Source organism: Netta rufina (assembly GCF_964035555.1).
Source record: "Netta rufina genome assembly, chromosome: 17".
Taxonomy (NCBI): domain Eukaryota; kingdom Metazoa; phylum Chordata; class Aves; order Anseriformes; family Anatidae; genus Netta; species Netta rufina.
Window position 1 is genome coordinate 13,981,856 of NC_140141.1, and position 22,865 is coordinate 14,004,720.

At 35.8% G+C, this 22,865-nt stretch overlaps 1 protein-coding gene across 3 annotated transcripts in view; it reads right to left on the bottom strand.

Annotated features, from left to right (window-relative positions):
- HECTD4 (HECT domain E3 ubiquitin protein ligase 4) overlaps positions 1–22,865 on the bottom strand; it is a 70,484-nt gene that overhangs the window by 32,001 nt on the left and 15,618 nt on the right. For 2 of the 3 annotated variants that reach the window (XM_084297318.1, XM_084297320.1), the window contains exons 5-32: positions 21,785–21,893; positions 21,006–21,144; positions 19,944–20,114; positions 18,300–18,492; positions 16,811–16,972; positions 16,602–16,715; positions 16,003–16,143; positions 15,399–15,631; positions 14,893–15,038; positions 13,268–13,338; positions 12,522–12,627; positions 11,775–11,895; positions 10,704–10,832; positions 9,398–9,522; positions 8,395–8,548; positions 8,024–8,124; positions 6,754–6,952; positions 5,215–5,334; positions 3,924–4,028; positions 3,086–3,249; positions 2,719–2,952; positions 2,370–2,562; positions 2,079–2,183; positions 1,907–1,995; positions 1,197–1,372; positions 902–1,037; positions 606–747; positions 320–486 (exon numbers count right to left, since the gene is read on the bottom strand). In XM_084297318.1, coding sequence (XP_084153444.1) covers positions 320–486; positions 606–747; positions 902–1,037; positions 1,197–1,372; positions 1,907–1,995; positions 2,079–2,183; positions 2,370–2,562; positions 2,719–2,952; positions 3,086–3,249; positions 3,924–4,028; positions 5,215–5,334; positions 6,754–6,952; positions 8,024–8,124; positions 8,395–8,548; positions 9,398–9,522; positions 10,704–10,832; positions 11,775–11,895; positions 12,522–12,627; positions 13,268–13,338; positions 14,893–15,038; positions 15,399–15,631; positions 16,003–16,143; positions 16,602–16,715; positions 16,811–16,972; positions 18,300–18,492; positions 19,944–20,114; positions 21,006–21,144; positions 21,785–21,893 — 4,045 coding nt within the window. Of the gene's footprint in view, positions 1–319; positions 487–605; positions 748–901; positions 1,038–1,196; positions 1,373–1,906; positions 1,996–2,078; positions 2,184–2,369; positions 2,563–2,718; positions 2,953–3,085; positions 3,250–3,923; positions 4,029–5,214; positions 5,335–6,753; positions 6,953–8,023; positions 8,125–8,394; positions 8,549–9,397; positions 9,523–10,703; positions 10,833–11,774; positions 11,896–12,521; positions 12,628–13,267; positions 13,339–14,892; positions 15,039–15,398; positions 15,632–16,002; positions 16,144–16,601; positions 16,716–16,810; positions 16,973–18,299; positions 18,493–19,943; positions 20,115–20,336; positions 20,425–21,005; positions 21,145–21,784; positions 21,894–22,865 lie in introns of those variants that run through there. The other variant, XM_084297319.1, reaches the window with a different exon arrangement.

The following is a 22,865-nucleotide window of genomic DNA, read 5'->3' on the forward strand; positions in this document are numbered from 1 at the left end:
ATTGGCTATATCTACACTAATACCTAATTGAAGTGAATTTAGTATCAGCCAAGGTAATAAGATACCCTATAAACCCACCTGTGAATGTCACATCAGTATGAAAGGAAAAGTTCATTTACTGCCAAATAGAAGTATTTCTTAAAAGCTTCCACCTTTTCACCCCAGAAAGTGCAATATAAGGGGTTGTTAAAAGCTTAGTTCTGCAAACTCAAGCCCACACAACTAATCACTTCTCACAGTTTGTTCTATGCAATGCAATTTGCTACTTTCTACAGAGACCAAAATTTTAAATTATTTTTAGAGAAAAAAACAAACAAACCTTGGTCCTCCTTGAAGTACCATGGTCACTGGGCCTACAAGATGTGTCACACCACCAACCCGAACAGCTGCTGTCAGCAACTCTCTCATGTGCACTAGGGCTTGCTTCCTTGTGTTCCCACGACGCCACCTGGTCTGAGCAGCTAGCAGAAAACTGCTGCTGGATACCTATGAGATATTACATTTATTTATTTTTCTTGTTAAATGACACAAACAAGACACCTCCCATAAGCATGGAGGTTTGAATTTGAAAATATAATGGATTTAGAACATTTTAAATGACTCACTGCTTGGTCAGGGTTTGTTCCAATGAAAGCAAACAGTTGCCCCAGTAAGACACTGTACGTAGGCTTATCTCTGCTATCCTCAATGGTCAGTGACTGCAGAAGAGTGAAAGAGCTACTTCTGTGGCTGGTAACGTGGCGTCGCCTATGAGAACATAGAATAATTAGGCACAGTTCCAGTTACATTGACCCAATTAAAACAACAACAACAAAAATAACGGTAAACTTTGCAAGCATATCACATAACAACACAGGCCACATCACTGTACAGCAGCTTAGTAGAATAAAGCCTTGTATACCTTTGACTTGATCTAGCAAACTCAATATCTTCGTTACCAATCATTTCTAAGTCAGATGGTGCTGACATACTGCGAAGGAAGACGGGCTGGCGGACTGCATGAGATATCACTTTTGTTTCAGATGCTGATTTACAGGCTGCAACATTATACAATGTGAAAGAACATTACTCCTGGTGTAGTAGGTTATTTACTAATTGCTTTTAAAAATCACTGTGGACATTCCAGTAAAAGACTGGATGGGCTATATCTTGAGGGGTGAAGAAAAAAAGAACAATGCTGGTAATGAGATATTTACCTGGAGTCTCTGCAGGGGTACCAGATATACTTCTTGTGATGCCAGACTGTGCTGCAATAGTGACATGTAATAACAGCTCTGCTCTGTTCATCAAGCTCTTAACTAATGTTTTGGTTTTTGCTAGGGGATGATAAGTCCTCTGAATCAGTGAATTCACTTCTTGAAAAAATTTCTCTCTGATATTGTGAAAAAGGAAAACAGAGTAAGACTCAGTTACGTTGTACTGCCTTCTGGAAAACTGTGAGAAAAGTTATTTTAAAGAAGACACAGTGTCAAACTACTTTTTATGCCAAAGTAGAAAGCAGAACAAAAATTAAAGAACTAACTAGATGATTTGTTAAGTATTCCCAGCTGTAGGTACTAATATTAATTACTTAGGACAAGTGTTTCTAAAATTTTAATCATATTGCTAGACAGACAGAAAAATTAAGTTTCTAAGTATCTGTATCCCTGATTAGAAGTTCATCTGATTGTTTCCGATTCCAAAAATTGTTTTTTCTCCATAGGTCTACAAGCTTTTTTTTTGTTTTGAAAACATTTAGTGCCAGCTTCTATTTCACATCATTAAGTGTCAGATGGTATAATGAGATTGAAGGGCCAACTTCAGTATTTTATGTACATATGCAACCTTAATTCTGCACACCTTCTTACAGAACTCACAGAAATTCCACAGCTGCTTAAAATGGTGCACTCAACATCTAGCTACTAACCTTAACGCCAGGACCACATTCTCGAGATCACTTCCATCAAAAGAAACCTCTTTCATTGAGCACAGAAGTTCCAGTTCCTTCATCTTGCTCTAATCAAAGCAAAGGAAAGGGATGAACATGTATTGAAAGAGCAGCCTAAAGCATGAGCACATACAGCAGCCGCAATGCTTACCTCATTGAAGTGATAATCATAAAAGAATGGAACATTGTTCTCCAGCTTTCCATGCATGGCATCATCTACCTCATTCTGCCATTTCTGTTCCAGTTCAGCCACACTCTAATAAAGAAACAAAAATAAGACTTACTGTACCTGTTCATCTTAGTAAATAGAAGAGATCTTTAAAGAAAAAAATATACATTTTGTATTTTTAGGTTTCTAAAATGTTCTTAATGCACCTTTATTCTCAAACAAACAAGAAGACTTATGTTTTCTTATGTTTTATTTGTGTAATTTTATTTTTACCTGTAGTTGTCTCTCCATGGCATTTAACTTCTTAAAAGTCTCTCCCATAATTTTACAAAGTAAATCATATTCCTCAGCATGTTCTTCCTGATACTGGAAGTTTATCAGGGACTGGAGTGCATCAACCAAATTCAAGTGTTTAATCACACATGAAACTACCATCTCCTCCATTACTTCAGGCTGAATCACTTCCCTAGGGTTATAGGTAAAACCAAGCTGATTAAGCAAGAATAATGAACAAAATTCAACAATTCATATTTGCAACTTGCTAGACATCGCATTCACAAACAGGTATTTACAGCACATTAAATGATGCCATCAAGCTGCCATAGAGCAAATGACTACTTACTTTATACTAGGTCTAAATTGAGGCCGAGCACGTCCAGAAATTTCCCTGAGTTTTATCATGATTCCTGGAGGTAGCCTAATCCTAGGCAGATCAAAATAGTGTCCAACGGGAGGCACTAGAACATCAGAAGGATATGTAAATTCTCTGTCTTCATCTATAGTAAGAGGCAGTGGAGAAGGACTTGGTGTAAGGGCTGGAGATATTACACCATTAGCTTCCACCTGCCACTGGCACCTGGAAAAACAAGATAAATGGATGAAAAGGATATATATACATATATATACACACACATATATATTCATATATGTATATAAATATATTTTTTCCTCCTCTCTCCCACCCCTCCAAACAAAATTTGTTTGTTTACCTTTGTAATAGTTTAGATCTTAAAAGCTCTTGACAGGTTTCTTCATCTTTGGTAATTTCTGGTCCATTGTATAAAATTCGAAGCATAGAACAAGCTAACACAGAAAGGCCAAGTGCCAGGTCAACTAAGAATGGCAAGCCTCCTGACACATCCTCTGAAGACTCCTGTAGTAGGAATAGCAATAAGTTGCACAAGTCAATCAACCATGAAGTCCTTCCCTAACGTATTTCAAAACAGGATATCTGTATATCTTAGGTAGAGGTATACTGAAATAATGCTTTAACAATTAAAAGCAATATATAAAAACAACTCAAGACAATAAAGAAAAGATTTGAGCAATTTTTTTTTCCCTGAACCAAGATTAAAAAAAAAAGTGGTAAAGTTATTTTTGGTTCAATCAGTCCTTGGCCCGCATATCTTTCATCTCAGACCTTGTCCTAGCTCCGCAAGAGTGGGATTCAAGTTCCCCCCACCCCCTGGAGTAATTTCAAACATCTCTTCAGAGAAATGCTCATCTACAAGCAGCAGTAGATGTTACTGACTTCATCCAAGTCCAGTGCCAATGACAAGAGATAAGTAAGACATCTTCATAAAGCACTGAGCATGCTACAGACCATGCTGCAGGGCATCTCTAGCTAAGGATGCTAAATGTCTAAAATGGATTTCTTTTACACTGTAAAAAAGTCTTGTTTTTACAATCAAAATCAGTAAGCTGTTACTGTTTTAAATCTTAAAACTAAGCCTCATTTTTGAGGTGTACTTCTATTAGATTTAAAGTATGTAACAGAAGATAAGTGTAAGCTGAACCTGTCCCATGGAATCTGTCACGTTTGAGTACCTGTGCTCGAACAGTGCAAGCAAAGCCCCACATAGCTTTGTCTGGAGTGTTGTGCTCACGACCACTCCGCATTTCAAAGGAGAAGGTGACCGTATCTCCTTCCACCTTAAAATTTTGAAGGGTAGGAGGAGGGAAAACAAAACAAAACAAAAACAAATAAGAGATACATTTAAGAATTGACGCAAAGAGGATTTTCATAAAAGTGCCTTAATTTATGGACTAATATTTTTGATGACAGTTATCTAAGTATTATTTTTATCTTCAATTATATACTTTGAATTTCTTCTCTTTTTGCAAGAGTATCTTTTAGTGGACAAACATATTTTAACTTTGCTGCTGGCTAATTACAGCAAAACAACAAAAAGGTCGTAGAGTCACAAGCAGAATTTACCAAGTCAACCCGTTACGTGGCCTTAATTTTCATCAAAACACTTCCTTTATTTGTCTGCAAAGACCAGGCAATAATCAATAACTCCCTTCCTTAAGGCATGAAGGCAGACAAGCTCTTCAAGATGAACGTCAATGCGCTAATAGATTTTGCTAAATGAACAATATGAAATCTAGGTCTGAAAATTCACCAAAATTCCATTAATTACTAACAATGTAGTGCTTGTCTGAAGTTGCCTTCCAGTTCATTACTTCTCATTCTTCTTTTTGGCATTATGTTTTGTTATGTATACAAGCTCAGATTTAGCATGGGACAACGTAGCAGCACAAACACAATAAAAAACACTGAATGCAATCTGAGGAAACAGTGCAAAATTCTAGAAATAATGAAGTTTTGACAAGTTTGAGATATTTTTCAATCTTAATTTTACTGAAAAAGTATCCAATATAATTTTAAATCACTACACAAATGGTCATAGAGTTGCTATATTTACAACTTGTTACATTTGTGGGCTATTATCAGAAAAAATAAAAAATGCAATCATGCCCATGGGCCTTAAAAAAATATGCACAGCCTCAGACAGGGCAAAAATTCCTCCTAGGAAGATATGCTTATGAGAACAGTAATACCATTAGAAATTCCAGGACTTGGAACACACCACTAGTGAATCCCAGTAAGAGGTAACAAAACAAGGTAAACTCAAAGAGAAGAATCACACATAATTACGGGTAAGTTAAAAGTTGTTCCCCAAGGACATAACAGCCCACTTAAGAAGCAATCTCATCATGGATAACCACACACTTAAAAGCTTGGACTTCATTGCTCTAAGGTTTAAAACAGACTTGACAGGGTTTCCAAAGAGGATTTTTCTATGTGAAATATTGTTGGATTATAATACTGTACCTTTACTAAGTCTTTCGGCCAACCAGTTCCTAAGACACTACGGCTGCCATATCCCAGTGTATTGCCTCCATACTCAGCAACCTTCCTACTGTTTGTGTTAGGACCAGCATAGATCACCAACTTCAAAACATAAAATACACTGTTAGACTGTAAGAGAAAAACAAGAAAATCTAATAATAATAATAATACTTAGCACTTACACCGCGCTTCATATTTTCAAAGCGCTTTATCTACATTAACAAATCCTCACAAGAGCCCTGTGAGGTGAGTTGGCAAGTATTATTATCCCCATTTTACAGATGGGGAAACTGAGGCAGAGAGGAAGTTCAATGACTTGCCCCCAAGGTGACATAGCAAGTCAGCAGCATAACTGGGAGCAGAAAAATCAGGAGAAATCCTAACTTCCAGGCCTCATGCTGAGCTAACTAGAACATACTGCCTCTAAAAATAAAGGGATTGATCCTGCTCCCACTGAAATTGGTATTTTATAAATGAGTTCACTAGGAACACAGTAAGACCCAAAGATTTCTGGAGGAGCTTAACTAGTAGTGAATGACGTTAATGACAGTCAGTATCACAGGACTTGCTCTATAATGTTGAGGAATATATGGCAACAATTAATAAGCAGTACAAGTAGCTCCCTGATTATACAAAGAAAAATGGGTGCTATTAGCTGTGTTCTTGAAATTGAAGGTAGTTGTTCCTATTAATCCATGTAAACAAGCTATTTATTAATCTAAAAAAGTAACCTTTCTAGTTCTGCCCAGTTTAAACAAACTGTGCTGATCTACAAAGCAGGCAGCTAGATTAAAATTTGAGAAATAACAAAACATTATCAACAGCAATAATGAGAAGGAAATCAATCTTCGAGAATCTGAGCCATTACGAAATGAGCTTAGAAGAGTGGAAGAGTTATGAGTTTATGGAGAAAAACAAAAAGCCCACACCTCTGGAGCTAGCAGGTGTTTCAATATTTTATCTATTTAACAACTACCACTACTTCTGATATCTGTGGCCAAAACTTTTATAATTATAGAGTCTAACTCTTAACAAAAAGATCCACGCTATTGATAGGTTTTAAACAGTGAAACAACCACTAGATATTATGTTCTGAAACAACATACCAAAGGAATTAGGCACATACTATTTTTGGATTGTTTCTCCAAGAATAATAGAAATGAAACAAGAATTGTCTATCTTCACTTCCCTCCCTTTTCATGTCAACAAGTCGTACATTTTCTATCACTGAGCTAAGTCTAATCTTCTTTGTGCTGAGAACTCAAGGACTCCTTTGAAAAGTTATTCACACTTGTACAATGCAAGAAATAACCTCTCTGCATTGTGTACTTTACAACCTTGAAGTAAGTAGACCGTAACATTAGTGCACACTAATATCTTATCAATTAAAACCTCCTTCATTACCCTGACTGCTGGCAGTAAGGTGCCAAGAAAGCCAAGGGGCAGAAAAGATGAAAATGAGAAGTGCTGCTCACAGAAATATATATGAAAGAAGGAATTTCTGAATTGGCCCTAGCTTACCTTGTCATAATCATATTGTGAAGAGCATCTGTTGTCAAATCTAAGATATAAACAGCGGGCTCCTGGAATATGTACAGTTTCTTTAAATTTATAGTTATCCCTGACAGGATGAACTGTTTCTACAGTCTTCCCAGCAGCCCAGGGAGCAGGGATCTTCAAGCCTGTAAGAAAACCTGGTTCTTCCTTCTCTTCCAGCATTCTGAAATAACAGCGAAAAATCAGTTTCTGAAATTCAACACACAGAATTGTACTATATATTCAAACATCAAATTATAAAGTACTTATAAACACCTCCCAGTATTGATACACAGAGGCACAGAGTAGTGACTCCTTATTTTATGCATAGTTGTACCGAGGGAACGTGCAGAATTTAAACAGCATGAACTCTCTCTAACACAGATAACTATGCCAATCTCGAACTTGTCAAATCTGAACTTTTCCCTACACTTACAAATTTCCAAATTACGGTAAACAAATTAAATGTGCCATTAAAAAAAAAGAGTAAATAGTATTATATAAGGGTTCAAACATATGATTGGAAATGCTAAAAAAATCCTACTAGGACAACACTTAAAACTGATTACATTGTCATAAAACAATATGCTTATTATTTCACTGAAGCTTATAATTTGGGAGAGGAACGAAAATAAACTCTTCAGAGTTTTCACACACATTATATGTAATCACAAGTTGCTCAATACTACAGATTCTGCAATACTGCAAATAGATATGATGAGCATGTTTTATTTAATTTAGCTGAGCTTTTCTGTTTCTAAGCAGAAACCGCTCAGCCTTGATTTGAGACACAAGATTTTAATGCAGAACTTGAAATTGTTATATTACTCTATGTAAATTAAATTACTTAATATCTTTCCAATATTACTTTAATACTGCATCTCATGACCCTAGGGTAATTTACATCTTCTCATGATGGTCTTCCTTAGTTTAATTTCTTCTAAGAAGAGCATCTAGAATTAACACCTCATGCTTGAGGTACAGGAAAAGACAAAATAAACCAAGCCCTGTGGAAATACCTTGGAGAGATCGAACACTTAATTCCACATGCAAAACAATTTTAGAACGGACCACCTTTTATAATGACTTCCATCTCTTTCAGACAGCCTTATATAATATTAAAGTTTTTTTTTTTTTTTTTTTTTTTTTAATTTTTAAGAACGCTGCTTTAAGATTTATTCCACAACAATGGTCAAATCAATATAGCACTTAATGTTATTCTGTGAACAGACCCAAATGTGAAAAAAAGAGTCACCTCTCATCAGGTAACAACTTCCCTTTCTGTTCTGACACACCACTGGGTGAACTGTTTAGTTCTGAGAAAACTGGAGACTGAGTTTTAAGCAGCAGTGCAGTCTGTGGGACAAAACATACAATGTTAGAAACGTACAAATAGCAAACTAGTTTAGGATTGAGTTATTGAAACATTAAGAATTATACTGTACACTGTTATTGGCAATTAATGATTACTTGGTACAACAGCTACTAGTGCTTTTGGCACTGCTGAGCAATTCTTGAACTATGACCTGTGCATCACTGCAGAAGGTTGACCAAGATCTACAGCATTTTAGAATGCCTACAATGAAAAAGAGATGTTGCGTGCGATTGCTGACACAAAGGCCATACCTGACTTGTGTAAAGAACCAGCTGCACCAGCTGAGGCATCAAGGCATCAGCCATAGTTAAAGTTTGCAGATTTGGATGCATCAGAGATGTCAGAAGGACAGGAAGCAGATGACCAAGCATAGTAGCCTTTGTAATTTGTTCCAGGCCTTTTAATCTGTAAAAATCAAGGTTTACATAGTAACAACTATTCTCATACTATATAGTATCTCTACTATTCTTAGTAATCTATTTAACATTGTAACTGTAGGAGCAAGTAATTCAAAATTAATAGGAAACATTTACTTTATACTTAAAAAAAAAAAAAACAAAACAAAAAAACTTTTATCTTGAAGACACTAGCTTCTCTCAAGTATTAGCATCCCCGTTTTTGCTGTCATTTCTTATTAAACAATGACAGAGCAGAAAATGGTAAATTAAGAGTTCAATAATTACTCGGCAAATGATAAAGTCCCATGTGGATGGGATGAAAGTCCACATCAAACAAATATTTGTTCAGTATGTATACTAAGTTCCTAGCACATGTAGCTCAAGGTAGTGTAAAAGAATCTCCATCTGCAAAATGATATTTGAGCATGAAACCCATCTGAAAAAAATATCATAGAACTTCTATTGTCAATTAATAATAAAAAAAAAAAACAAAACATGTTCAGCTACTAGGAGCATAAACAACTTCAAAAAGAGAAATTTGAAATTGTCCTAGCTTATAGGAATATTCTCAGCTGACAAATTAGTTTCCAGTTACCCTGCTCAGTGACAATGGTGTTTATGACTGAAAACTTACAAATTTGAAGAGTTTCTACTACAATCTAGTAAGCTGGCAGAACCAACATGGAGAGTCTGATTCTAAATTCTTCAGAATGTTAAGTGCTAAGCAAATGCTTTACTAACAAACAGTTCCTATACATTCAAAGCTCAAGTATGAAGTTATAACAATGAATACGTAATGCTAAATGCACGTGCACAAAACCCAGCAACTTACTGTTTTCAAGTTAGCTTGTCTTACCTTTGCTCTCTATCAGCAATGTCACTGTTTATTAGTGCTGTAGTGACTTGCTGCAGCATTTCTAAGACTTCATCACATCCCGTCAGAATTTGCGTAGCAAGAGACAAAATGCTGGTCTTTAGCTCCTACGTACAAGAAGAGTTAAGATACTTAAATTCTTAGAGAATAGAAAAAAACGACTGAACAAAATGATGGATTTCCAAATTAAAACAATGATAATGTGACCTGGCAGGCCTGCAGCAGTAGATTCATCCAAGACTTAAATTTGATTAATGCTAAGCCCCAAAGTGCTGGGAGAAACTAGGTGCATGTTACAGGATGCACATCCAGTTTCTAGAGGGAAGGAATCCCCAAGTCCAGCATAGGAAAGAGAGCTGTTAGCCAGCCAAGGTACAGCATTGGTGACAGAATGTCCTAGCAGGTATGAGGATCACTGTAGAGAGAGAAGCTGAACAATGAAAACATGGGTGAATAGTGAAACAAGGAAAGTACTACAATATTTAGCATTTATTCAACGAGCCCAAACAAATAACTTTCAACTGCTATGGATTACAAAAACACAGTCTCAAAGAGTAGCAAGACAAAACCAGCTCAACAAACAATACCAAAAATTCAGAAGTCAATGCTTTTACAGAGGAATTACTGTTACAAAAACTACTATAAGACAGTCTGCACAATAGGACAAACCTGGCTTCTGTGAGTTCAAGACTATTCCAGCAGTAATATGAAACGGCAGTATTTTAACAAACCGTATATCAAAGCAACCAAACCTTGTCTTCTAACAGTCTCTTTGCCACAAACACTGATGGATGATGGTTTACATAGAGACAAAACATGGTTCTGCATAAACTTTATAATTAAAATTACGAAAAAGTCAGAAGCCAGGTAAGGGAAACAAGAAAACCCTTTTATACGTAAACCTGAAAAATACTTCTTCAGGTTGCATAATAAAAAAAATGATGATGGGGAGAAAGCAAGATGTGTGGGTAACATGTTTAGAAATGATTCCTGGCATATGAATTTCCTGACTAGCACATATCTATTAAAAAGCATTTTTAACCTAATGATACATAAATTAAGGAAATGAAGTATTTGCTCTCACTAGCATTACAGAGCTCAAGCTGGAATTTCAAACATAGAACTGCAGGCCTTAGCTGAAGAACAGGAAAAAAAATGCCTACAGTAATTTAACTATACCAAGAGTAAAAGAAATGACAAAACAGCTTAAGAATGCATAACAGAAACAGGAGGTGTCAGAGGAACATTGACTGTAGAGAGCCATGCTGGAATAAAACTTGGTGTTTACCTGTACCTTCAATGTCTCTCCCTGCAAGGAGCTGTCACTGTCATCATTTTCATCAGGTTTAATCAAAATAGTGTTACTGAGGAGGTGGTTCTGTACAGCCATCAGATACCGCAAGCATGAAGATGCAGCCTTTAACATAAATAAGTACACTGTACATTATCTAAACACTTTAATCAATCTTGATGCAGGCAATCCTTTTACTTAGAAATAGGAAAGAGGAAAAAAAAAGGATAGGAAAAGGACAAGCAAAACCAAAATGCTATTTCCCTTGCACTGTTTTTTTTTTTTTTGCTGATTTACTACAAGCTTTTTAATTCATATGAAATAAAATAAACTAGCTGCAAAATATTGAACGTTGTGAGATAGCATGCAAAGCATATAAAGGATTAACACTGTAGTTAAATACATAGTATTAGTAGTAATGCTAATTAGTAGTAATACATAGTGTCATTATAGTGATACTCAAGTACCGTAACTTCAATGCCACTATAGAGCTAAATTTTATTCACATTGCTGAGGGCGATGGTTCCTTGCTACTATTCTTCCCAACCTGTTGCTGTATAGGCCATGACTTCCTCTCCCACCCCAAATTTGCTTGCAAGCTCCCTTGGCTTTGCAAGCAACCAGACCAGGGAGCTGATCCCACTGAAAATATGTATGTATAGTATGCATTAAAAAATAAATCAACTTCCATTCATTTTTCACCTATAAATGACAGTCTTTCTGCTTGTGTGAACCATTATTCAAAACAACAGAATTTATTTTCAAGTTGTGAAGCTTTGAAGATTGAGAGACACAACATTTCTTTAAACTGAGAAAGCTACTGAAGCAACAGGAAAACATGCCCATACATAAACCAGTTTTAGCATTACTAAACAATTTACTTTGCCATAAGATATTGTTTCTTCCTTCTCTGCATAGGATAAACAAAATACATTCTTAAACCGTGTTTGTTAAGACACATAACTATGAAAGTTACACCTTTATATACTCAGTAAAGATGATGGATTTGAGGAGGAAAAGAAGCCAAGTGTGATTTTTTATTTTTAAATCAAAACACATCTTACTTACAGGCACAGTTGAAAGAAGCCTTTGAAAATCATCTTTAGATACAGTTTGGCACTTGGTGATTAAGACACAAGATTCTCGGACAACAATCTTGAGAATGTAGTGCAACAGCTCATCATTTAGTCTTTAAAAATGCAGGAAAGATGCAAAAATATTAATAAGCTGATCATTGTATATTTTCTATAGCTCATTTCAAAAGTCTCTGGAATCCTTATCATAAATCATGTTAAACTAAAACAGACATCTGTTCAATTTCAGAGATTCAGACACAAATGAAACCAAGCCCAAAACACTTAACGCCAATGTAAAAGAATATTATTGACTCTGCACTGCACTGTTACAAGTCTACGACTTGTACCAACTCCTAAAAAAGACTTGTCCCAACTTGAGGTACTACAGATCGAGAGTTTTACTGCTGAAAAGTGACCTAACAGTGATATGGAAAGCAGTACCATGATGTCGTTCTTATGAATTATCACCTACATTTACTACACGCATGGTAAACATCAAGGAATCCAAACCTAGGTTCACACACAGAAGTTTCCAGAGTTTACCCTAAAACTTCAAACCTCTCTCTCATTCTAATCAACTCCTACCCACTAAGGACACAAAGATAGTATTTGAGGTCACGCTGCTCTTAAGATAACAAGCAAATTCAGCAGAATTTTATTCCTAGTTTATCTAAACCAAGTAACAGAAACATACAATGTATAAACCAAGGGGGGAAGGAAGCATATTGTTTCATTTTACCTATAATGATCATCATCTTCACTTCCAAATCTGTTGTTCTGAAGCTGTTCAGCTAAATTAGTCAGGATAACATCGCGAAGTTGAGAGAGACCACTATTTCTCTCTCCTAAAACAGAATGCAGAAAACTTTTGCAGAACAGAACTTTACAGCGTTTATTTCTATTTCCTCAAATAATCGTGCTGAATGCAAGCTTCTTCTCAGAAATAGCTCTCTTTACAGTGCAACCCAATCCCCTGTTGATATTATAGACTATTAAAGCTTACTGTGCATAGTACTATTTTAAATCCCAAAGATGTTGATGCCTGAACATGTTGCTATGAGGTAACAAATTACCGCACATTAACTGCTTGTGTCCAGACAACCATTTCACAATGAACATAAGCAGATTCTTACTCTTTTCACTGAGGACTAAAATTACTTCTGGTTACTGTAGAATTGCCAGGTATCATTAACTGCTAACCAGGTGTTCTAAAATATAAGCTAGGCCAGAAAAATCATTAATACTGACAGAAGAAAGCTTTAATCCTTTTAAATTTCAAAGAGCTTCCTCGCATGAGAAATTTCCCTTCCTACAACTAACATGCACTTGTCCACGTAGCCATTTAAAAGGCAGCTTCAGGTTTTGAAGCATTCCATAATTTTTTCAAGGACAGGCTGGATTTACAGATTGTACTCAATATTCTGGACTGGCCTTCCTCCAAAGGAGAAGGATTTTCATATTTTATTTTCAATTAGAAATTCTCACCTTCAGTTAAGACCAATTTCAATAAATTATTGATTTCTGCTTCTCCAGGATACAGGATATTTAAACCAGAGCTAAAGAAAAAACAAAAGTAAGTAGTATTATTTAATGTACCTAAGAGTGAACAAGATCTCAGACTTGTGCAAATAGCATCACAGACTCCCAGCTCAGTATCTGGTGTACCATTTAGAATTACTAGGCAACAGCTTCTTCCAGCTTAGAAATACATGAAATGTCATGAAATAAGCACTTGCTTTCTCTCAGAAATTCTGGTAATCAACTATGTTTTATTGTTTAGGTCCAAAAGCTTCTCCAAGAGCTAATTGCTTCCTTCTGGGAAACTCCACATTAATAATTTGTATATATGACAGCACAAACATTTTTCAGTGAACAGACATGTCAGAAAAAAGAGATGCTGGCTTAGAGAGTGAGTCAACTCTGGTGATGGGACAAGAGAGCAATAGAAAATACAACAACCAGTAATAAGGAAGTCACTACTGTTAAGGTTTATATAAGGAGCCAGTCTTTAGGTGTAAGTTTAAATGAAAACTAAGCAGAAAATCCTAGATCTAGCACCTCAGGAACAACACAGCTGTGTTTGAATGCTCTTTGGGGAGATGTTTTACCCCTCTCACTTGTGATGAATTACCACATCAAGGTAGAAAAATCACAGCTTATCTGGAGTACTTTGCAGCAGTCTGAAGTGTTGAAACTATTATGCAGGCTTTCTTCCTTCTACAATTTCCCCCTTTCCCCACACCTTTTTCAAAGTATTTCTTTTATAGAGAAGGAAACTGGTATTCTTTTCAGCTTCGTACTGAGAGTAAAAGTTATTGCAGCTCTCCACCCTCTGGCTCATGCTGACCAATTTGTGATTCAAACACTGCAAACTATGTATGAGATTTCTATTGGTATCTGAATCCCACAGTCAGAAGACAGGAGGAAGATAGATATTACCTACTCCACACTTCTGATTTTGTATCAGTCAGTCTTTGGAAGATACAGGATTAACCAACAAAAATGCAGCTGCTGTTCATACAGCTGATGCTGTATACTTCCCCCACCCAAAAAGGAAGACCTTAAAAAAAGCTACATAATGATACCAAAGATGTACCGTTATTCTTCTTCACTCATTCACATAGTTGCATAAAGCCTCAGAAATTTGGAATGCCATGATTCATACCCCAGGGAAAAAAAACAACAGAACTCAAGCAGGTTGATATTCAGAAGATTTAGTTCTTGACCTCTGGTCAGCTTCCCACTTGAAAACAGATTATATTCGTGCTTGGGACATTTGAAATACCAATCCCTGTCCTTGAGATTTACATTATCTCATTTTCGTGATATACAATCACAATTTTTACTGGTTTTGAATAAGCATTGAAAAAAAGCATTCTAAAGATATTCAACAAAAAGCAACAAATTAAAAGAAGTATGTCAAGAAAGTAATTAATCTCTTATTTGACTGTCATCAGGGCAAACACACTGCATTTGCCTTCTTCCACAAATATAGACTGAAATAATTTTAATCACACTGAATTAATCTAAATTTTATTATATAAAAATATAACCACTGATTACAACTTGAAAGTTTATCTGTTGTAATACCATTTGACAAAAATATTTACCTAATAGCTAGGCAAACCTCCTTCTGAATTTCAGAGCAAATCTGGTCTCTCGGTGCCATCAACAACTGCCAAAGTAAAAGGCCCGACCTTCTAACAATATCTCTGTTTCTTTCAGTTTGGGGGCTGAAGAAGAATTTAAAAACCACCTAAGAAAAATTAAACATTAGTGAAAACCATGCAAACAGCATTCAAGTTCTCATTTTCTGTAGTTTCTCCAACTATTTGCCTAGGTCACTAAAAAATCTCAGTCATAAATGGAATTTTGATTCCCAAAACTCAGTTCTTCAGCAACCAGACAAGCTATTTTTCTTCTTCCATCTCCTGGCAGAAGAAATAAATTAAGAAGTAAATATGTAACAGCTGTATTCCACCTTTAACTGTAAAGGTGGCAGTTATGTTTGAACTAGCACTCTCGAGGGGGTGTTTAAGATAATACAAAGCCACTGCTAGGTTAATCTACATTAAATTGGATGCAATTGGATGGGGCCGGGGAGATGTTCTCGTACCTGAAAGACAACAAGGATGCAGCGAATTATACAAGTATCTCCATTCACCATAGCTTTCTCCATAATGTCACAGATACTGCTGAGATGATGTGCTTCGATTGGATGCTGCTTCCCCAAAAAGTTTGTTATGGGGAGATTGTTGCTGGCTGCAAGCAGGTTGAGTTGGTGGATACACATGGCACCAACATGGTGCAGTAATTGGTTAATAACCTCATTTGTGGTTGTTGCATCCCCTAAAAGAAGAAAAACAGTTTAAACACTGTCTACAAACAGGCTGTAGGATTAGAATTTGCTTCTAAAATGCGTTATATCATCCTCATCTCTAACTTCAGGACTCCCACCCACATTATAAACAGAAGAAAATTACATGCATCGTTTTTTAATGTGCCGAAGGTAACAATAATCTGGAAACTTCCAAACTTTTTTTTTTTTTTTTAAAGTTTATTAAAGCAATGACCAAGGAACGGTGATCAAGGAACTTTGCAAGGATAAGACCAATTTTTAATAGACATTCTCAGAAGGTAGTTTCTGTATATTTATTCTATGATAACCACGTGTTTCGCTTCCACTTTACACAGAATGCTGACTTGTACGTTTGCCTCACCTTTGGGCTCAGTAATGATATGGCTAACTCCCAGCCTCTGACAGACACAGTGGAATGCCTGGTTCCCAGGATTACACCACTGATCGATGTAATCATTAGAGCACGTCCATATCATGTTATTCATAGTATCATAACAGGCACCTACAGAAAATATTTTGCACAGCAAACTTTAGAATATAAAAAAAAGACTGAAGTATTTTTATAGCAGATATAAATCTAATTAATAGAAAAAAAAAGCTTTAAAAATTCTGTGTCACAGTAATTTAATAATAATGCATCAGAATGAAAAACATTGGAACAAAACAAAGGGAAATCTTACGAAAGAAATGAAGTAAGTACACATCCTTTTTTCTTTTACCTGCTTAAGATTCTTTTCTGCTACAGTTAACATTTTTCTGGAGATTGTATGCAGCTGAAACTGCAAAGCAAAACACTGGAAATTTCCTCAGGGAATTTTGAACTTTCAAAAACGTGAAGTTTACAAAATTTTACTACAGTCACAAAACCTCGCCCTCTGCAGAATCTATTACTGTAAATTGAAATCCAACTAGCTTAAGGGTTGGATATGTCTAGTTCCTAAAAACAGATCATCTTCTTACCAAGTCCTGGTACTAGAGCACCACGTCCAAGCGAACTTCCTGCAGCATCAATGAGATCTGCTCGGCTTGTGAACTGCCCGTCTGAGATATTGAACACCAAGCTCGAAGCAAGAACTACACAAAAAAAAGTCTCCAATAAATTTCTGAGAAGTTTATTGCATTTCGGAAAAGCAAGGACTTAAAGTCTGCCATAAACGTATCTGACTTACTTTTTAAAGATGACAAAGCACTCGTTCCTCCAAAGAGTGAACGTGTTGCAGAACTGCCTGATCCACCTGGGGGTGGGACCAACATCACCAAGTATGTTCCACATGTGTATATTGGAGTCTTTCTCAACATCTTCAGTGGCAGCCCACAGCTAGTGTTAGCAGCTGAAATATCAAACAAAAATAAATGTCTTCATAACCTGAAAAACTTACAATAACAGGCAGCAAACAAGGAAGATTTATATTTGGAGTTCTAAATTAAAAAAATATGGAAATTCACATAAACTGTATTTTGCAGCATTCAGAAGATGAGTGTAGGGGTGGCCTCATAATCCCACACAACAGTGTCAATCCCCAGAAGGATACAAACAAATTCACAGGTTATTTAACTAAAGAGAACAACTTAAAAATTAATAAAGGTAACAACCCCTTGTTTGCAAGCCAGGAAAATTATGAGGCTAAAATACAAGTTTAAACAAAATTGTTTTTAAGACTTATGTGGTGATAAACATATTGAAAGCAGTTTTAGAACTTTTTCTAGAGTTTTTCTAAACATAAAGAGACAATTTAAGATACACTACGCATTTACTATTTTAAGTTCTCCTGCTCAACATGAAATGTATAGTCATAACGATCTAGCTCCTGCCACAGCTGATCCACACTTTTCAGAGCACTGACTAAAGAAGTGGCCAAGAATAACTGCTGATTCTTCTTCTGCACCGTGCTAGTTAACTAGCGAAATACAGTCTTGATATTATCTCTTCAAGCCAACTCTTTGCCAATTTCCCTCTAAGAATATATAATTTCCTGTAGAGGTATTTTCATTAAAATTAATTAACATTGTTTAAAATTAAAGAAAGTAAACTCATTTCGTTTCAGATATATGTGTGAATGAAAGAGGAAGAGAAGGAGCTAAGGAGAAACTGAATAAAATCTTAGAGCTCCACATCATCCTGAAAGCTAGCACTGTTCATCCATGATTCCCTAACTAACTTGGGTAGTTTCAACAGGTCTGTAAAAGAACATCCAAACATTCTACAAATTTTAATTGAAAAAGCAAAGTTACCTCTAATTTATAACAGTCAACTTGCTTATGAAGGAAGTTTCATTTTCTAAATTGCAGTCCATTTATATACATCAATTCAAAGCTCAGTTGAAATGGCAACACAGAAGTGCAATTACCAATCTGATCAAGCGTGGCATAAATCCGTCCTATAACTGATAGGCCACCAAAAAGGAAGCTACGTATACAAGCATTTCCTCCAGTTCTTTGTTCTTAAACTTTTCCCACAGTCACTGATTAATTTAGCAAAGGAACCTGTAATTCAAACATTAACCAAATACTACACATATATTTCTAATACTTATCATGGAAAGAAATGCACTTTGTTGTTTTTCTAACATGTCCTAAGAGATTAGTAATTACTAGAACAGATTATATGTTAAGAAACAAAATATGAAAAATTACTGAGCCAGTAAAACCTCTCCTGACCTGCTTGGTCCTCTTTCAAAGTATTGGAGATGGTAGAGCCAGTGAGAGCAGCCAGTGTTGCTGATGGGGAAGCTCTGTACCTAGACAGCCTACTGAGAAGCATCTCATTTATACTCTTCGCGGATTCACCCTCTTTTCTCATTAATATAATGCGCTCTTGTAGAGGATTTGCTATACATATGCCATTTTCTACCTATTAAACAGAGAAAAGAAAAAATACTTGTAGACATTGAAGTAGAAATGTAGACGCTGAAGTGGGAACGGGCTAAAGTTGCACCACGGGTGTTTTAGGTTGGATATTAGGAAAAACTTCTTTACCAAGAGGGTTGTGAGGCATTGGAATGGGCTGCCCAGGGAAGTGGTGGAGTCACCATCCCTGGAGATCTTTAAAAGACGTTTAGATGTTGAACTTAGTGATATGGTTTAGTGGAGGACTGGTTACTGTTAGGTCAGAGGACCAATTAACAATGAATAAGTGAACAATAAACCAGAACAGTATTATATATTGGGTAGGAATACACACTGAAACCTTGGTGTCAAATTTATTAGGGGGAAAAAATGTGTTATGAAAACTACACAGATGTATATTTATTTCATTGGTGACTTCATGATTCAGAAGAATATCTTTCACTTGTTCTGCTCTTGAAGACAGAACTACTTGCCATAGTTTTAAGTTTATTTATTGAACCTTAAAAATATTTAAAGTCTCTGTAAGCTTAATATTGTTTCACTGGCAAGTTTTTGTGAAGAGAGGCCTTAAATCATTTACCAGCCAAGAAGTGATGATTTTCTTAAACCACATCTCTTAATGAAGAGACGACCTGATTCGTGGCATTAGATATTTTCCATAAACATTGTGCTCCCATAGCCTATCACTTTCAGCTCTATCACCCCACTATGTACAGCAGCTGTGCAACCATGACTGAGCACAAGTACAGATATTGCTCCCAAAGTACTCCATCATAGCTAAGGCCCGGTATAATTCTAATTTTCAATACTAGATGTTTGTGAATTACTCCAAGCTCTTCTGTTTAAATAAATCTTTAGATTGAGGTGCTTCATTGTCAAATTAAAATACACACAAGTGTATGTACATGTATACATACACATACCTACATAAATATGAGCATATACATATGAGCTGTTGAGAGAAAAGGGTGTTCAAACTACTGATACATTTCTCCAGGCTTATTCTGCATTTGGTTTTACAGAAGAATCAGTGATTGCCATACAACGTAAAAACATTTCAGGTTGTAAAATGCAGAGTAGACAAAACAATTGTACTTTAACTCATGGGAACTGACTAGCTTTTAACACAATGAAGCAGATCCACAGTAAACAGCGTTTTAAATCTTAGTATACTGAGTTACTGTCTCAGCATAAAACTTAATTACTAATTATAATAAAGTATGTTTTACATTACAAGACAATTCATATTGTGAGTGTGATGGTCGTATGCCCTCTGAAGATAGAGCTGAACAATACACCTTCTGTTCTGTTATTTTGTAAACACATTACAAAGGGCTATTCAAATTACATATCAATATTCAGACCTGTTATGTTTATTTGAAAATACTGATATTTAATTAAGCAGTAGTCACGCTACCAACTTCAGGGTCGCAGAAGACAACTAAATTTGCTTACTATAAGTTCAAAAACGTCCATAAAGACTGAGTGGCCTTTTGGTGTTTTTTCATTGAGGCTTGCAGGAGACCAAATCCAGTAGAAGTATGTACCATCTGAAGAAAGATGCACGGTAGTCATAGTACTGCCAACTGGAAAGTGATTTACTGGCATTGGGATTATTTGACATACCTACAAGACAGAAAGAGCACCTTAATAGTTCTGATTTTGAAGTCTGTTCTTTTGAATATGAGCAGCATACTTAGATACATAAGATCAAATGAAGTTAGTCCATGAGAGGCTTTTTAATGGACATAACATTACATGAATTTGTTTTGAAGAGCTACTGTGCAACATTTGCCAAATTGATCTATTGCATACAAAACAGCTTGCACACCTAAACATCTGACATACCTAAAAATAAAAGGATTAGCTCTTCTCACTCAAATGACTGAAAGCATAGTCACAGTACCAAGAGGAAAACGCTCATACTAAAAATTTGTCTACTTTCTGCGACTTCTCTGAAGCATTACTTGAAGCTTTGGAAGAGGATGGGAATCCAAACAATTTCAGGAAATACACTGGACATGAATATGCGTATCCATCCTTAAAACCATAACAGGGAAAAACAAAAAAGCAAACTACAAAGTAAAAACACTATCAATTTTAAAAAGGATGACAGTTGTTTGTCTACAAAACACAATTAAATCAGAAGCAAAACCTGAATAACGGCTGTTCAGGAAGAATACGTTTTCAGTTGAAGTCAATTTTTGCTATTGTTTTATAATATGATCATACTATATTCTCTCTTACAATACTACCATAACATAATACAGCTAATGTCTATGTGCATACATGTATATGCATATACATACACACGTGCATAAAGAAAGTAGTATCTTTAGTATAACTTAAAACTTCTACAAGGCAGTTTTTTAACTGGGGTTTATAAAAGGCAGTTTCACAAAGTAGAAAGGAGAAACTTCAAGCACAACAGTACTTAAGAGTTAGAAGTGACTGTGATAACTTAAGAATGTTTTTGTACACTAACTCTGCAACGAACATACTAGCTGTTCCTTTTACCTGAAGGGTATGCTGATCCACAACCTGGAAAAGGGAGTGAGGCTTATTATCAAAAGAGACGGGCCGATGAAGAAGTTTGTTGTTGCCAAAAGCAACCCACCCAGTCTCCAGCTCCTCGTTACGGCAGTACACAAAACCACTGACAAAAAAAGCAGTACATTAAAACTCTTTATAACTCTGCAGGTTTGTTTGCTCATTCTTCTAAGAAGAATTCACAACCACATTCTTGAACTTGGACTGAACTTAAATTCAAGTCAATTTAGGTCAGCAATTTCTGTTGCAAAGGTTTTAAACATAAGAAGCCTCATGACTTCTAAGCAATAAAGAAGCAAGGAGGTACAGTTAGTCAAATCTGCACTAATAATTTATACAGCGAATTACATAATTAGAAAACAAATACAAATCCAGCAATCTTACAGCTATACATAAAAACAGTCTACAGTATCTCTCTCTCTCAGCAAAAAATAAACCGACTTAATCTACATTCAAAAATAAAGATTTGAAATCCCAGCTATTCTGCTACTATACTTCTTTGCAGAAGGCTAGACTACGTGGCCTCCAGAGGTCCCTTTCAACCTACATTGTTCTGTGATTCTAGAGAAAATACTCAAGATGACTTTCAGATAAGACCAAAACATTAAAATAACTCTTAATGAAAGCGTGTAATATACTCTTATCTTGTTACTCCTAACATCTGAGAAAGGTTTACTAAAATAACAATTTACTTTTTTCCAAGCATATCTGCAGACTAGCAAATATTCAACTATGCTGTCACTTACCGCAAAGTACCATGTAATCCAGATCCCAATTTGCTTATTCCTCTGCCCACTGAATTAGTTGTATAAAGATAGAGCCCATCTGCTGCAAGACAGCGTCCTAAGTCTGCATCTGAATCAGGAAGAAAGAATAGAGCAGAGACCTTTGATGTAACACAAAACTAGAAATTCTCCATGGTCATTACACTTCTGCTGTAGCTACAAGAGCAACTGAAAACCAACAGATGGCCAAGACAGGTCAAAACTGACTAGTCAGAACCATTTTTTTTTTAATATTGAATTTATTATTCAATGTTCTAAGAGATACCATAACCTAGTCAAAACTTACTCTTTTTACTGCAGCTTCTTTACCTTTCATTCAACATTTAAAGTGGTGTCTGGATTGCACACAATTTGCACAAACACTGTAAGGCTAATTTAAATTTCCAAGTGTTGCCAAATAAAAGGAATTGGGTACTAGTCACTCAACTTCCCTTCTGAGACAATAAATGACAATAGTTCATTTGAATCATGGAAAAAACAGTGCATCATCTATTTCTGAATAATTTTCTTTTCCTGTGTTGTACTCTCATTTCACTGTTAACGACCAGTCTTCTGGTATTACTGAAATATATAACATTTATATATTGATTTATATATAAACAAGATATATTTTTGTGTGTATATATAGGTATTTAACAGAAGCTTGGGCCATAAGTTTAAACTGGCTCTTCTGCACACTATTCAAAACCGTAAGTACTGTAGGAACCAGACTAGCATACCCAACTATAAACAGGAACACAGGACCAAGCAACAGAACTCATGTCAAGTGGAAAATTCCTTTACCTAAATATAAAACAATTTAGGCATTTGCTATTAAAATGCTTTCAAAATGACACAAAGGAGCAGAAGATCATTCTCTTCTGGTTTTGCAACAGGTATTGTTCAGAACCCAGAACTAGAAGCAAGATTTATGACTACACAAGCTCAGGACAACCGCCGCTGCTCTAACATACTGTTTGCGTGGAAAAAGTAATCTAATCTTGAGCCTTGATCTAATTTCTCGTGCAACACCATGCTTCTTCTACAGCAGCCCCTTCCACCT